Source organism: Dermacentor andersoni, chromosome 2 (assembly GCF_023375885.2).
Source record: "Dermacentor andersoni chromosome 2, qqDerAnde1_hic_scaffold, whole genome shotgun sequence".
NCBI classification, from domain to species: Eukaryota; Metazoa; Arthropoda; class Arachnida; order Ixodida; family Ixodidae; genus Dermacentor; species Dermacentor andersoni.
In genome coordinates this window covers 239,935,358-239,947,798 of record NC_092815.1, presented here as the reverse complement: position 1 = coordinate 239,947,798, position 12,441 = coordinate 239,935,358, and the positions used below count along the sequence as shown (strand labels likewise).

General features: G+C 45.2%; 1 protein-coding gene across 1 annotated transcript in view; it reads left to right on the top strand.

Annotated features, from left to right (window-relative positions):
- LOC126539897 (uncharacterized) overlaps positions 1–12,441 on the top strand; it is a 145,595-nt gene that overhangs the window by 84,547 nt on the left and 48,607 nt on the right. Inside the window, exons 4-5 of the mRNA XM_050186710.2 lie at positions 976–1,038; positions 9,237–9,316. Of these exons, the coding sequence (XP_050042667.1) occupies positions 976–1,038; positions 9,237–9,316 (143 nt within the window). The remainder of the gene's footprint in view (positions 1–975; positions 1,039–9,236; positions 9,317–12,441) is intronic.

Sequence of the window (12,441 nt, the reverse complement as noted above, 5' to 3'; positions counted from 1 at the left end):
TCAAAAAACTAAGTTTTGGCTAATGCCGAGCTGCAAGTGTCTCATCCAAACCAAAATAAACTCGTTAAAGCAGTGAAACACAACACTCAAGAGTCGTGCGCGGGCTGAGAGTATGTCAGGACAGTTGAGGTTGACTTACGAGCTGTTGAGAGAGAATCTCAATTGTGACAGAGTTCGGGCCTAATACCACTGAGCTCGTTTGCAATTTTTTTGAAGAGATTTTATGTGCTGGCATTTTACTACCCCCCCCCCCCCCTTCTATTCTCTTTTTGAATAACATGAACACTACTCCTTAGTATTCAAATTAGATTAAGTCGCTTTTTAAAAATTTTTTCTATAGCTTACTAGAGAGTGACAGCATCGGGTGATATGGTTTCAGCCCGTCTTGACATAAAACATAGTTCTGCAACACTCAGGGAAATTTGCAATGGCACTCAGGGAAAACCTGAAAAACTCAGGGAATTTGGAAATGTCAACTTGGTGACACCCTGTTAACAAAACATCCGCCAGCTTTCTTAAGGCCCAACGCAGACAGCTCTCAAGCATGGAGGAATAATTTCCTTCCTCTATGCTCTCAAGATACGGCCGCGCTACCGCGCACAGCCTCAACATGCGTAGTTGCAGCCTGAGAGAACGCCGTCCCCGCCCCGCCCCCTCCCCCTGGCGCCTCGCAACGTTGGGTGCTTCGCGCTCGGGAGTAGACGGCGCGCTTCCGCTTCGGATTCGTCCCTTTCGCGCTGGCGAGATTGAGCCGCCGATCGTCGGCTCCCCTCGCACGCTTTCACTCGCTCATGCAGCGTAGAGCGTGCGGCGATGGTGTTAGCGCCCTTGGACTTTGTGCGGAACCTCACGGCGACGCCGACATCCATGGCGACGCCGACGGCAAGAATGTGCTTGGAGTGTCCATATAATCGCTAACGCGATAATAGTGGCAAATAGGGCTATGCAAGTGTATGTTCCTTCTCTTGTGTGCAGGTGCCCAGTCGTCGCTGTAGCCTCCTTGAGAGTGCTTTGGTCCAGTGCCCTTGCAGGCAACAGGTGAGAATTTGAATGTGTGCTGCCCAAAATGTGTTTTAGAGCAAACATCTTTTTAAGAAAATCTGCTTTGTGTATTAATGCATAACGTGCACACAATCAAAAGCACAAGTGCACTTTCTACTCGGAAATAAGTCTGCACCTTCCTGGTGCTGATCCCCCCCCTTTTTTTTCCACATTACCATCTTAAGCACGATGCACAAGAATACCCAAAGGAAATGTTTATTTTTCATCGATATGTGATATGTGCAAAATTCACCGAACAAGGATATTAACTGATAAGAAATATTTCGCACATCCTTTTTCAGTAATAAGCAGTAGCAAGAACACTGGAAGTAAACACTTCAAGATACTGTATGGCTTTATGTAGAATTTGTACAGACCCTTGTTGGATGTGAAACAGAGGTGCACATTGTATTTGCTTTGCATTAACTGTGCTTTAGAAAAAAGCGTAATGCACCAAACCTTTTTTTTGTGCGCTCTATTCCTGTTTTAACCCAACCAATGGTGCTTGCTGCCTGTTATTCAGTGTCGGCTGAAGACATTTAGCCGAAAACTTCATTCTCGAAACTGAATGGCTGAGCACGCTGCCAAGTTTTGACGAATGATTGGTGAAAGACAGACAAGACAGGATGACGCATGAACTGACAACTGGTTTATTTTTCTTCCGGCATGTGCCTTATGCACAGAAATTAAACTGTCCTACATTCGACTGTCGTTACAACGGACCCTGAAATCCAACGAGAAACGTCCGTTTTATACGAAATCCGTAATATCCAAGTCGCCTCACTTCCGAAGCTTTCGTCGCGATGTCTAACTTTATTGCAAAGACAGTGACGGACGTCCGAAGTAAAATAACAAAAAAAGTCGCAATTTCGCCCTAGAGGTGAAGCATCCATTGCGATAACATATTAAGCAAGATAAGCACGGCAGCAACGTTGAGCGAAATGACCTTCATGCTGTCTCGCTTCAACGCGAACTAAATGTTGAAAGCACAGCACATACGAAGCTGCCGGCAGTGGGCGCACTTTGTCCACATTGCAGATCGCTTTGAAGGTACGGCGCCCGCGCCGGCGCGCACTTTGTCCACATCGCAGATCGCTTTCAAGATACGGCGCCTGCGCGGCCGTGCACTTTGTCCACATCGCAGATCGCTTTCAAGATACGGCGCCCGCGCGGGCGCGCACTTTGTTCGCATCGCAGATCGCTTCGTGATACGGAGCCCACGCGGGCGCGCACTTTCGCATCGCAGATCGCTTTCAGTATACGGAGCCCGCGCTTTGTTCGCATCGCAGATCGCTTTCAAGATACGGAGCCCGCGCTTTGTTCGCATCGCAGATCGCTTTCAAGATACGGAGCCCGCGCGGGCGTGCACTTTGTTCGCATCGCAGATGGCTTTCGAGATACGGAGCCCGCGTGGGCGCGCACTTTGTTGGCATCGCAGATCGCTTTCAGCATACGGAGCCCGCGCTTTGTTCGCATCGCAGATCGCTTTCAGTATACGGAGCCCGCGCTTTGTTCTCATCGCAGCTCGCTTTCAATATGCAGCGCCCGCGCGGACGCGCACTTTGTTCTCATCGCAGATCTCTTCGTGATACGGAGCCCGCGCGGCCGCGCACTTTTTTCGCATCGCAGATCGCTTTCAGTGTACGAAGCCCGCACATTGTTCGCATCGCAGATCGCTTTCAGTATACGGAGCCCGCGCTTTGTTCGCATCGCAGATCGCTTTCAGTATACGGAGCCCGCGCTTTGTTTGCATCCCAGATCGCTGTCTAAATACGGCGCCCGCGCGGGCGCGATCTTTGTTCTCATCGCAGATCGCTTCGTGATACGGAGCCCGCGCGGGCGCGCACTTTGTTCGCATCGCAGATCGCTTTCAGTATACGAAGCCCGCACTTTGTGCGCATCGCAGATCGCTTTCAGTATACGGAGCCCGCGCTTTGTTCGCATCGGGCGCCCACTTTCGCATCGCACATCGCTCTCGAGATACGGAGCCCGCGCGGGCGCGCACTTTGTTCCCAATGCAGATCGGTTTCGAGATACTGAGCCCGCGGGGGCGCGCACTTTGTTCGCATCGCAGATCGCTTTCAAGATACAGAGCCCGTACTTTTTTGGCATCGCAGATCGCTTTCAAGTTACGGAGCCCGCGTGGGCGCGCGATAGCAAAGAGTGTGAGGAGGAAAGCGGAGGGGAGGGTATGGTGGAAGCGTAAGAAAAAAAGCCTAGTGCTGTGCAAGACGGGCTCTGTGGCGACGACCACTACGAGGTGCCGCCAAAGTAGTGTGCTGTCCTCTGTTCACCGATGGCATGCGGTGTGTCCACTGATAGCATCATCATCAACCTGGCTGCGCCCACTGCAGGGCAAAGGCCTCTCCCATACTTCTCCAACTACCCTGGTCATGTGCTAATTGTGGCCATGTTGTCCCTGCAAACTTCTTAATCTCATCCGCCCACTGTTGCATTCTCCAGGGTAGTGTACGCCACCGCTGCCAACAGTTGTTGCGACGCCTGGTTCTTCAACCTTGACCTGCGTTACTATTGGGTAGTGTTGCACTGTCGGCAGGCTGCAGGTGTCCGGTAGACCATGGCAATCAGGCAGGGACGAGATGACTTCTAGTGTGAAACTTGCAGGGTTTATTCACTGGTGAGTGAAAGAGAAGAGAATAAAGTGAAAAAGTACATTGCGGGGCCGCTTAAATAGCCCCGGTAAAATTGTAGGTGGGATCTTGCTCACGTCAACATCAGGTGACAGGCACTGAGTCTGGTTGTGGAAAGGCTGCTGATCCCTGTCCCAGGTGACGTTCGCATGTGCTTCTCTCAGCTGGCAGCTACATGTGCGTCGGGGATTGTAGGCGGCTGAGCACTTTTCCCAGGTGATGTTCGCACGTGCTTCCCCTCCGCTGGTGGCTACATGTGCGTCGGGGATCGTAGGCGGAGTTGGTTTGCGGAAAGGATTTTTATGCACACACACAAAGGGGCCTGTGAACACTGCGGGGTGTCTGCCAGACCGGCATCCACTCGAGACAACCATAGCAAATTAGGAATCCATTCTTCGTTTCGCTTAGGCATGCACACACACGAAGGGGCCTGTAAGTACTGCGGTGCACCTGCCAGACCGGTAACCACTCGTGACAACCACAGCAAATTAGGAATCTACCTTTCGTTTCGATTAGGCATTGTGGTTGAGCATCCTTTTTGCCCGGAGTGTTATACGCCAACCGTGACGCCACCTAACTTTCTGCCGCCCCCTGCTATACTTCTCGTGGAATTCACCGTAACCCTTAATGACCATTGGTTATCTTCCCTCCTCATTACATGCCCTGCACATGCCCAGTCCTTTTTCTTGATTTCAACTAAGATGTGATTAACTCGTGTTTGTTCCTTCACCCAATCTGCTCTTTTCTTATCCCTTAATGTTACACCCAACATTCTTCTTTCCATAGCTCGTTGCGTCGTCCTCAATTTAAGTAGAACCCTTTTTGTAAGCCTCCAGGTTTCTGCCCCGTAGGTGAGTACTGGTAAGACACAGCTGTTATACACTTATCTCTTGAGGGATAATGGCAACCTGCTGTTCATTATCTGAGAATGCCTGCCAAAGGCACCCCAGCCCATTCTTATTCTTCTGATTACTTCCGTCCCATGATCCGGATTCGCCGTCACTACCTGCCCTAAGTAGATGTATTCCCTTACCACTTCCAGTGTCTCGCTACCTATCGCAAACTGCTGTTCTCTTCCGAGACTGTTGAACATTAGTTTAGTTTTCTGCAGATTAATTTTTAGACCCACCCTTCTGCTTTGCCTGTCCATGTCAGTGAGCATGGATTGCAATTGGTCCCCTGAGTTACTAAGCAAGGCAATATCAGCAAATTGCAAGTTACTACAGTATTCTCCATTAACTCTTATCCCCAGTTCTTCCCAATCGAGGTCTCTGAATACCTCCTGTAAACACGCTGTGAATAGCATTGGAGAGATCGTATCTCCTTGCCTGAAGCCCTTCTTTATTGGGATTTTGTTGCTTTCTTTATAGAGGACTACGGGGGCTGTGGAGCCGCTATAGATATCTTTCAGTATTTTTACATACGGCTCGTCTACACCCTGATTCTATAATGCCTGCATGACTGCTGAGGATTTGACTGAATCAAGCGCTTTCTTATAATCAATGAAAGCTATATATAAGGGTTGGTTATATTCCGCACATTTCTCTGTCACCTGATTGATAGTGTGAATATTGTCTATTGTTGAGTAGCCTTTACGAGATCCTGCCTGGTCCTTTGGTTCACAGAAGTCTAAGGTGTTCCTTATTCTATGTGCAATTACCTTAGTGAATACTTTGTAGGCAGCGGACAGTAAGCTGATTGTTCTATAATTTTTCAAGTCTTTGACGTCCCCTTTCTTATGGATTAAGATTATGTTGGCGTTCTTACAAGATTCCAGTACGCTTGAGGTCACGAGGCATTGCATATACAGGGTGGCCAGTTTTTCTAGAACAATCTGCCCATTGTCCTTCAGCAAATCTGCTGTTACCTGATCCTCCCCAGCTGCCTTCCCGCTTTGCATAGCTCCCAATGCTTTCTTTACTTCTTCCGGCGTTACTTGTGGGATTTCAAATTCCTCTAGACTATTCGCTCTTGCATTATCGTCGTGGGTGCCACTGGCACTGTATGAATCTCTATAGAACTCCTCAGCCACTTGAACTATCTTATCCATATTAGTAATGATATTGCGGGCTTTGTCACATAACGCATACATCTCATTCGTGCCTATTCCTAGTTTCTTCACTGCTTTTAGGCTTCCTCTGTTCCGGAGAGGATGCTCAATTCTATCCATATTATACTTCCTTATGTCAGCTATCTTACGCTTGTTGATTAACTTGGAAAGTTCTGCCAGTTCTAATCTAGCTGTAGGGTTAGAGGCTTTCATACATTGGCGTTTCTTAATCAGATCTTATGTCTTCTGCGATAGCTTACCGGTATCCTGTCTACTGAAGTTACCACCGATTTCGCTTAAAGGGACACTAAAGGTTAATATTAAGTCAACGTGGACTGTTGAAATACCATCCCAGAAACCTCAAAACGCTTGTTTCGTGCGGAGAAGAGACTTATTTTAAGAGAAAATGCGTTTTGAAGCGTTCGCGTACCTCTAGCGTAGTTCAAATTCCCTGCCCTCCGATCGAGGAGTGGTGACGTCATGGTGTCATAGTGACGTTACGCCGTCGGTGAGTAAAACGGTGCCCGCAGACGGCGCTACGGCTTTTCTGCGCAAAACGCAAACGCGTGGTCAGAAACAGAGCCAAGACAGAGCCGACAGCAGCGCGAAAGCGGAACTGTGGTGGCTAGCGGAAGGGAAAGCGCGCAATGATAAGCTGATTCTTTATTTTATGACGCCAACTTTGATGCTCGTTGCAATGGACAACCCTGACGACACATTGGCTCACGATGTTGGGCTCGACTTCAGCGATTTAAGCACTGTTGAATGTGACCTGCTGCTGAGGGCTCGCGCTGCCGGCGTTGCGTACTACTACGATGGCAACTGTATGTCATTGAAGGAAGGAAAACCTACATTTGTAGGTTTTCCTTCGTGAAAACCAAATGCCGCACCCACCGCCCCGTCTTCGACCTGCAGTTGTGTTGCGCTTTGAAGAATGCAGGCAAGACCGACGGAACAGCGCTATGGGAAAGCGTTGCTTTGAAAGGCACTCCACATGACTTCAGTAAGTTGGCGTTGAACTCGTAATCCTCTGGACGAAAGTGCAGCGAGCACATTATGCGATTTTTTGGCTTTTTGCCAACTCGCTGTGGCAGAGGTACGGCACTTAACCACTTCGAACGGAGAGATTTACTCGTTGGCACACAGTGATAAGTAACGTTGGATTCGCTTCTGCAACTGCCCTTGGCCAAGTTCCGCTGACCGTTCGCGCATTCTACATCACACGGATGTGGCATTCTCGCTTTCTTGTTCCGAATGCAAGTTTTGCGAGCCAGCAGAACCAGCGCAGCACGACGCAATAACGAAACAACTGAAACTCTAAAGCGTGCGCGGCCGGCGCAGAGTCGATCGAAAACGAAACCTTTCGACCACCCTTACTACTAAACAGTAACGTCAAAATGTTATTTTTTCTTAGAATCGAACAGAACTAGACAAGTAGCATTTTCTTCCGTCTTATAACTTAATGAACTGATCTTTTTAATACCAGTAGTTGAGTACTAGTGACATAAAATATGATGAGGAGTGCCTTCATCATCGGGCTAGTACCGAAATGTTGCTGGCGGGTCTCAAATCATGTCGTGCATTTATTTAAATTTCTCGGTTTCTAAAGCGCTGTTAGCGATTATATTGCCGCCTTAGAATTTCTAGAGCATTGCTTTATTACTTTAACTTGACTTCATAGCAACCTTTAGTGTCCCTTTCATGATGCCCATAAGATTGTCATTCATTGCTTCAACACTAAGGTCCTCTTCCTGAGTTAAAGCTGAATACCTATTCTGTAGCTTGATCCGGAATTCCTTTATTTTCCCTCTTACCGCTAAGTCATTGATTGGCTTCTTATGTACCAGTTTCTTCCTTTCCCTCCTCAAGTTTAGGCTAATTCGAGATCTTACCATCTTATGGTCACTGCAGTGCACCTTGCTGAGCACGTCCACATCTTGTATCATGCCAGGGTTAGCGCAGAGTATGAGGTCTATTTCATTTCTAGTCTATTTCATTTTATGTCCACTTTCGTTTATACCGCTTGTGGAAGAAGGTATTCATTATCCGTAAATTATTCTGTTCTGCAAACTCTACTAATAACTCTCCCCTGCTATTCCTAGTGCCTATGCCATATTCCCCCACTGACTTGTCTCCAACCTGCTTCTTGCCTACCCTGGCATTGAAGTGGCCCATCAGTATGGTGTATTTTGTTTTGACTTCATCCATCGCCGATTCCATGTCTTCATAGAAGCTTTCGACTTGCTTGTCATCATGGCTGGATGTGGGCGCGTAGACCTGTACGACCTTCAATTTGCACCTCTTATTAAGTTTCACAACAAGACCTGCCACCCTCTCGTTAATGCTATAGAATTCCCATATATTACCAGCTATATCCTTATTAATCAGGCATCAGACTTCTAGCTCTCGTCTCTCTTCTAAGCCCCGGTAGCACATGACGTGCCCACTTTTTAGCACTGTATATGCTTCTTTTGTCCTCCTAACTTCACTGAGCCCTATTGTATCCCATTTACTGCCCTCTAATTTCTCCAATAGCACTGCTAGACTCGCCTCACTAGATAACATTCTAGTGTTAAACATTGCCAGGTTCAGGTTCCAATGGCGGCCTGTCCGGACCCAGAGATTCTTAGCACCCTCTGCTGCGTCACAGGTTTGACCGCCGCTGTGGTCAGGTGCTTTGCAGCTGCTGGGGACTGAGGGCCGGGGTTTGATTGTTGTATTTATATAGAAGGTTGTGGCCAAGTACTGCACCAGGGTGGCCAATCCTGCTCTGGTGAGGGAGTGCATTACTGGTTCTGGTCACCGGAATCAGGCTGCACTGCAGGCTTGTTTATGCAATTTTATAAACACGTGGGTTTTTTGTTTTTTTAACATCTGGTAGAAAATTGCACGGCACCGAGATTTGAACCATGGTCCTCTTGCATGTGAGGCAGATGCTCTACCTCTACGCCATCGCTGCATCGGTCACTGATACCATATATGGAAGCAAAGCACTGCATAAGTGGAGGTTTGTCTGCAGTGACTGCTGTGAAACTCGCCCACATGTCACCCACATGCTGTCTCTCGTGATCTCCTGATTAGCAAGGCAGTCGCGCCACACTTTGCTCCATTTGCCGTGTGCCGCACTACATATTGTCTGTGCTAGTCAATGTACTGTAAAATGAAAACACGTATAGAGCTGCACTCAAATTTGCATTAGGGAGTATTGTAATCGTCAGTGAATTTTTCCTGTTTCTTTTTTTCATCTTTTACCAGTCTTTCGTGAAAACATGGTAGCATGCTCAGCCATAAGTTGCACTAGCTACCCCTTGTCACAGCTTGAAACTAAAACTTGGCAAGAAAAAAAATTTCTTTTGTGTTGCGTTAGGCTACACTTGTTCATAAAGGGTTAATGGCAGATTGATATAAGCGTTGATCTTCTGGTCCTCTCCGTAGAGCATGGTTAATGCTATGATCTGTTGTGGTATGATGTCAACATGATTTTGGCATTGCAGGTGTTGGAAGACGAGCCAGAGGAGCAGCATCCGGCTGATCTGCCTTCAGCTCTGGCAGCCCTGGAAGCAGAGAGGCAGAGGTATTGGTTTGATTAGATTGGTGGGGCTCAACATCCCAGAGCAACACGGGCTATCAGAGATGCCGTAGTGGAAGGATATGGATTCATTTTGAACATCTGAAGTTACGAACCCACTCTCAAAGCATGGTACAAAACATTTTTTGCATACCATCCTGGTTAGATGTGGCATTTGACTCCAGAAGCTCGTGCTCAGGAGCAGGACGTTGTAGCCACCGAGTGATCAGTGCATGTACGTGGGTTTGATTGGTCTCATGCTCCTTGTGAATTGTTACCAGTCTAGCAGTCTGTAAGTATGCATGTCTGGTAATTATGCTATGAGTAACCACACATTAGAAGGTGCACTTTCTGTTCAAAGAAAAAAGAAATGCTTTATGTTTCACACTGTAATGCCCCACGTATTGTACGCTATGGTGAGTTTGATGCCTTTGAAAGTTGATTTAGGCATAGGAAAATTAATTAATTATTAATTAAAATTAATTAGCTGTGGGCAGTTCCACAAACCAATAACAAATTTGTTTACTGTTGTACTAATTAGGCTTTAACTCAACTACCATTTTCTTTAATACAGATGTACTCTTCACGGCCAAAAATAAAGCTTAACAATGTGTTCGAATTTTCCTTGATGTGACTACTCGCTCCATCTAGACTTCCCATGACGTCGTCCATGTCAGCTGCCCAAAATGCTACCAGTTCTCTTCTGCCTCAGATGCATAGGGATGGTGCTTCCACGCGGGGCTGGAATATGTTACACTGCTCTGCACAACATTAAAAGGAAGCTTTAGCTCGAGTGCTTCTATCTAAATACATGTAAAAGGAGAATTCGTTTTTCTCGGCAACCACTGCAGCAAATTTGACGAGGTTTGTTGCATTTAAAAGAAAAACTTAAAATCTAGTGACTGTTGGTTTTGAATTATTGAGTTAGGTCATAAATTTTTTATTAATGATCATCAAAAATCGAAAATTTAAAAAAAATGAAACTATCAAGTTTACAACTCGGTCACTCAACAATGAAAAAGGATAATGTAATTCAGTAAATTGCATCTAATAGTACATCTAAAGCGGACAAAATTGATATGCTATAAATGAATCTCAAAAAATTTATTAATATGGACATACAGCTTTTGCAGAACCTTTGTAAACAACGTAACAAATTCACGTAAGATATAAGATGACATATCAAATTTGTCCGCTTTCGATGGTCTAATGGATGCCATTTACAGAACTGCAATATCTGTTTTTGGTGCAGAGTTATGAATTTGGAAACTTCGTTCTTCTATTTTTTTCGAACTTCCAAATTTTTCAAAATTCTTTTAACAAGATCTATGACCTAAATCAAGATTCCGCTTCCAACAGTCACTAGAATTTAACTTTCTCTCTCAAATGCAACAAACTTCATTAAAATCTGTCCAGGGGTTATCTCAGAAAAACATTTTTGCGTTTTACATGTATTTGAATAGGCCGCGTCGGCGTTGGGCCTGAGCTATATATATATATATATATTCTGTGTTTCTGCAAAGTCCTTTACCAATTTTGAAAAATTGCCTATGGCAGATATTCTAATCCATGAGCTTGATTGCTCAAAGAGGTGGACATTGTTTGTACACGAAATTGAAATACATAATTGGCTAATTACTAGGGGTGCGCAAAGACTCAAATATTTCCTCTTTATTTCCACTAAAGAATTCACTAAATATACAAAAACCATTGTTGGACCCATAGCCATGGCGGCTAGTGGTGAGAGTGTTTAACTAAATGCATATTTTTCACTTGCAGCAGCATAACATACGGTGCACACAAATTTGATAAAAATAACAAAAATACACAAGAATCTTATAAATCGCAATAGTTATTTGCATAGTGCTGGTAAAAAGTAAATAGTTCTAACATTATATGTAATAGGATTTCAAACTAGGGCCACGTTTAATTGGAGCAATCTCTTTCCATAAAGATTTTTACAAGCAGACGAGTTAAAGTGATCACAGTCGAGTACCTCTACAGTGAAAAGACCTGTATGACAAAGGAATCGTTCTGTTCCAGTTGTACTGTGAGCTGTACAGTGCGCAACCTTTACAATGAAGTGGCCTGTATAATTAACGATTTTGGAAGCCTTGACTACTTTGTTGTAAAGGCTGTATTAGTGCACGCTGTCATACTTCGTGTAGGTAATGCAAATATGCTTAATGGAAATGGTTCGTTCTTAGCCAACACTTGATTAATGACTTTGATGACCTTGTATATGTGTGTACACTTAGTGGCAATAGCCGAAGTTATTTAAAGAGAGGTACACTGCGATCTGTTGACTTGGAGAACGTTATAACTCTTATTGCGCATTTTTGTATTTGGCCAAGCAGTTTTAGAGGAGCTAGAATATGTGGCTCCCAGGATTCAGTACATAGACTAGGTGCACGTGAACAAAAGCAAGTTAGAGTGAGCGCAAAATATATGTAGAGAAGAATTCACCTGTCCCTAACAAAATGTCATACCAATATGCCGCCTTATTGCAGATATTGCTAACGTGAGCACCCCAATTTATGTTATATTCAAAAGTGATGGCGATACTCAAGAATTTACTTTATCTAAACAGGTATTATCTTAACCTATTGGAAATTGTCGTAATCTGCTATTTTTTTTCTTATCACTGAATCGAATAGTGAGTGTTCGAATAATTGGATTCCTTAATAAAATATCTTATCTTTGATTTTACGAATGTGAAATCGAATAGAAGAATGCTGCGACCCTCCAAATTTCGGAACTTGTAATAGGTGGCAAATGATGCTGAACCCAACAATGAAAAGGCATCTGCTCTTTACTGTCGACGCTGACTGTAGTTGACTTGCAAAGCACAAATGGTGGCTACCTGCGTAGCTCTAGTCAAGTCTTGTGATACGCCATCTGCGTTTTCGTCTGTTGTGCAGATTGACCTCACAATAATCCATCCGCTATAAAGAGGGGATAGCTCTTGTTCTTCTGTATTTCTGTACTCCTGTTTAAATAACTTTGGGTATTGCCACTAAGTGTAGATGTATATACAAGGTCTTCAAAGTCATTGATCAAGTGTTGGCTATGAACGAGCCGTTTCCATTAAGCACATTTACATTACCTACACGAAATATGACAGCCTGCAC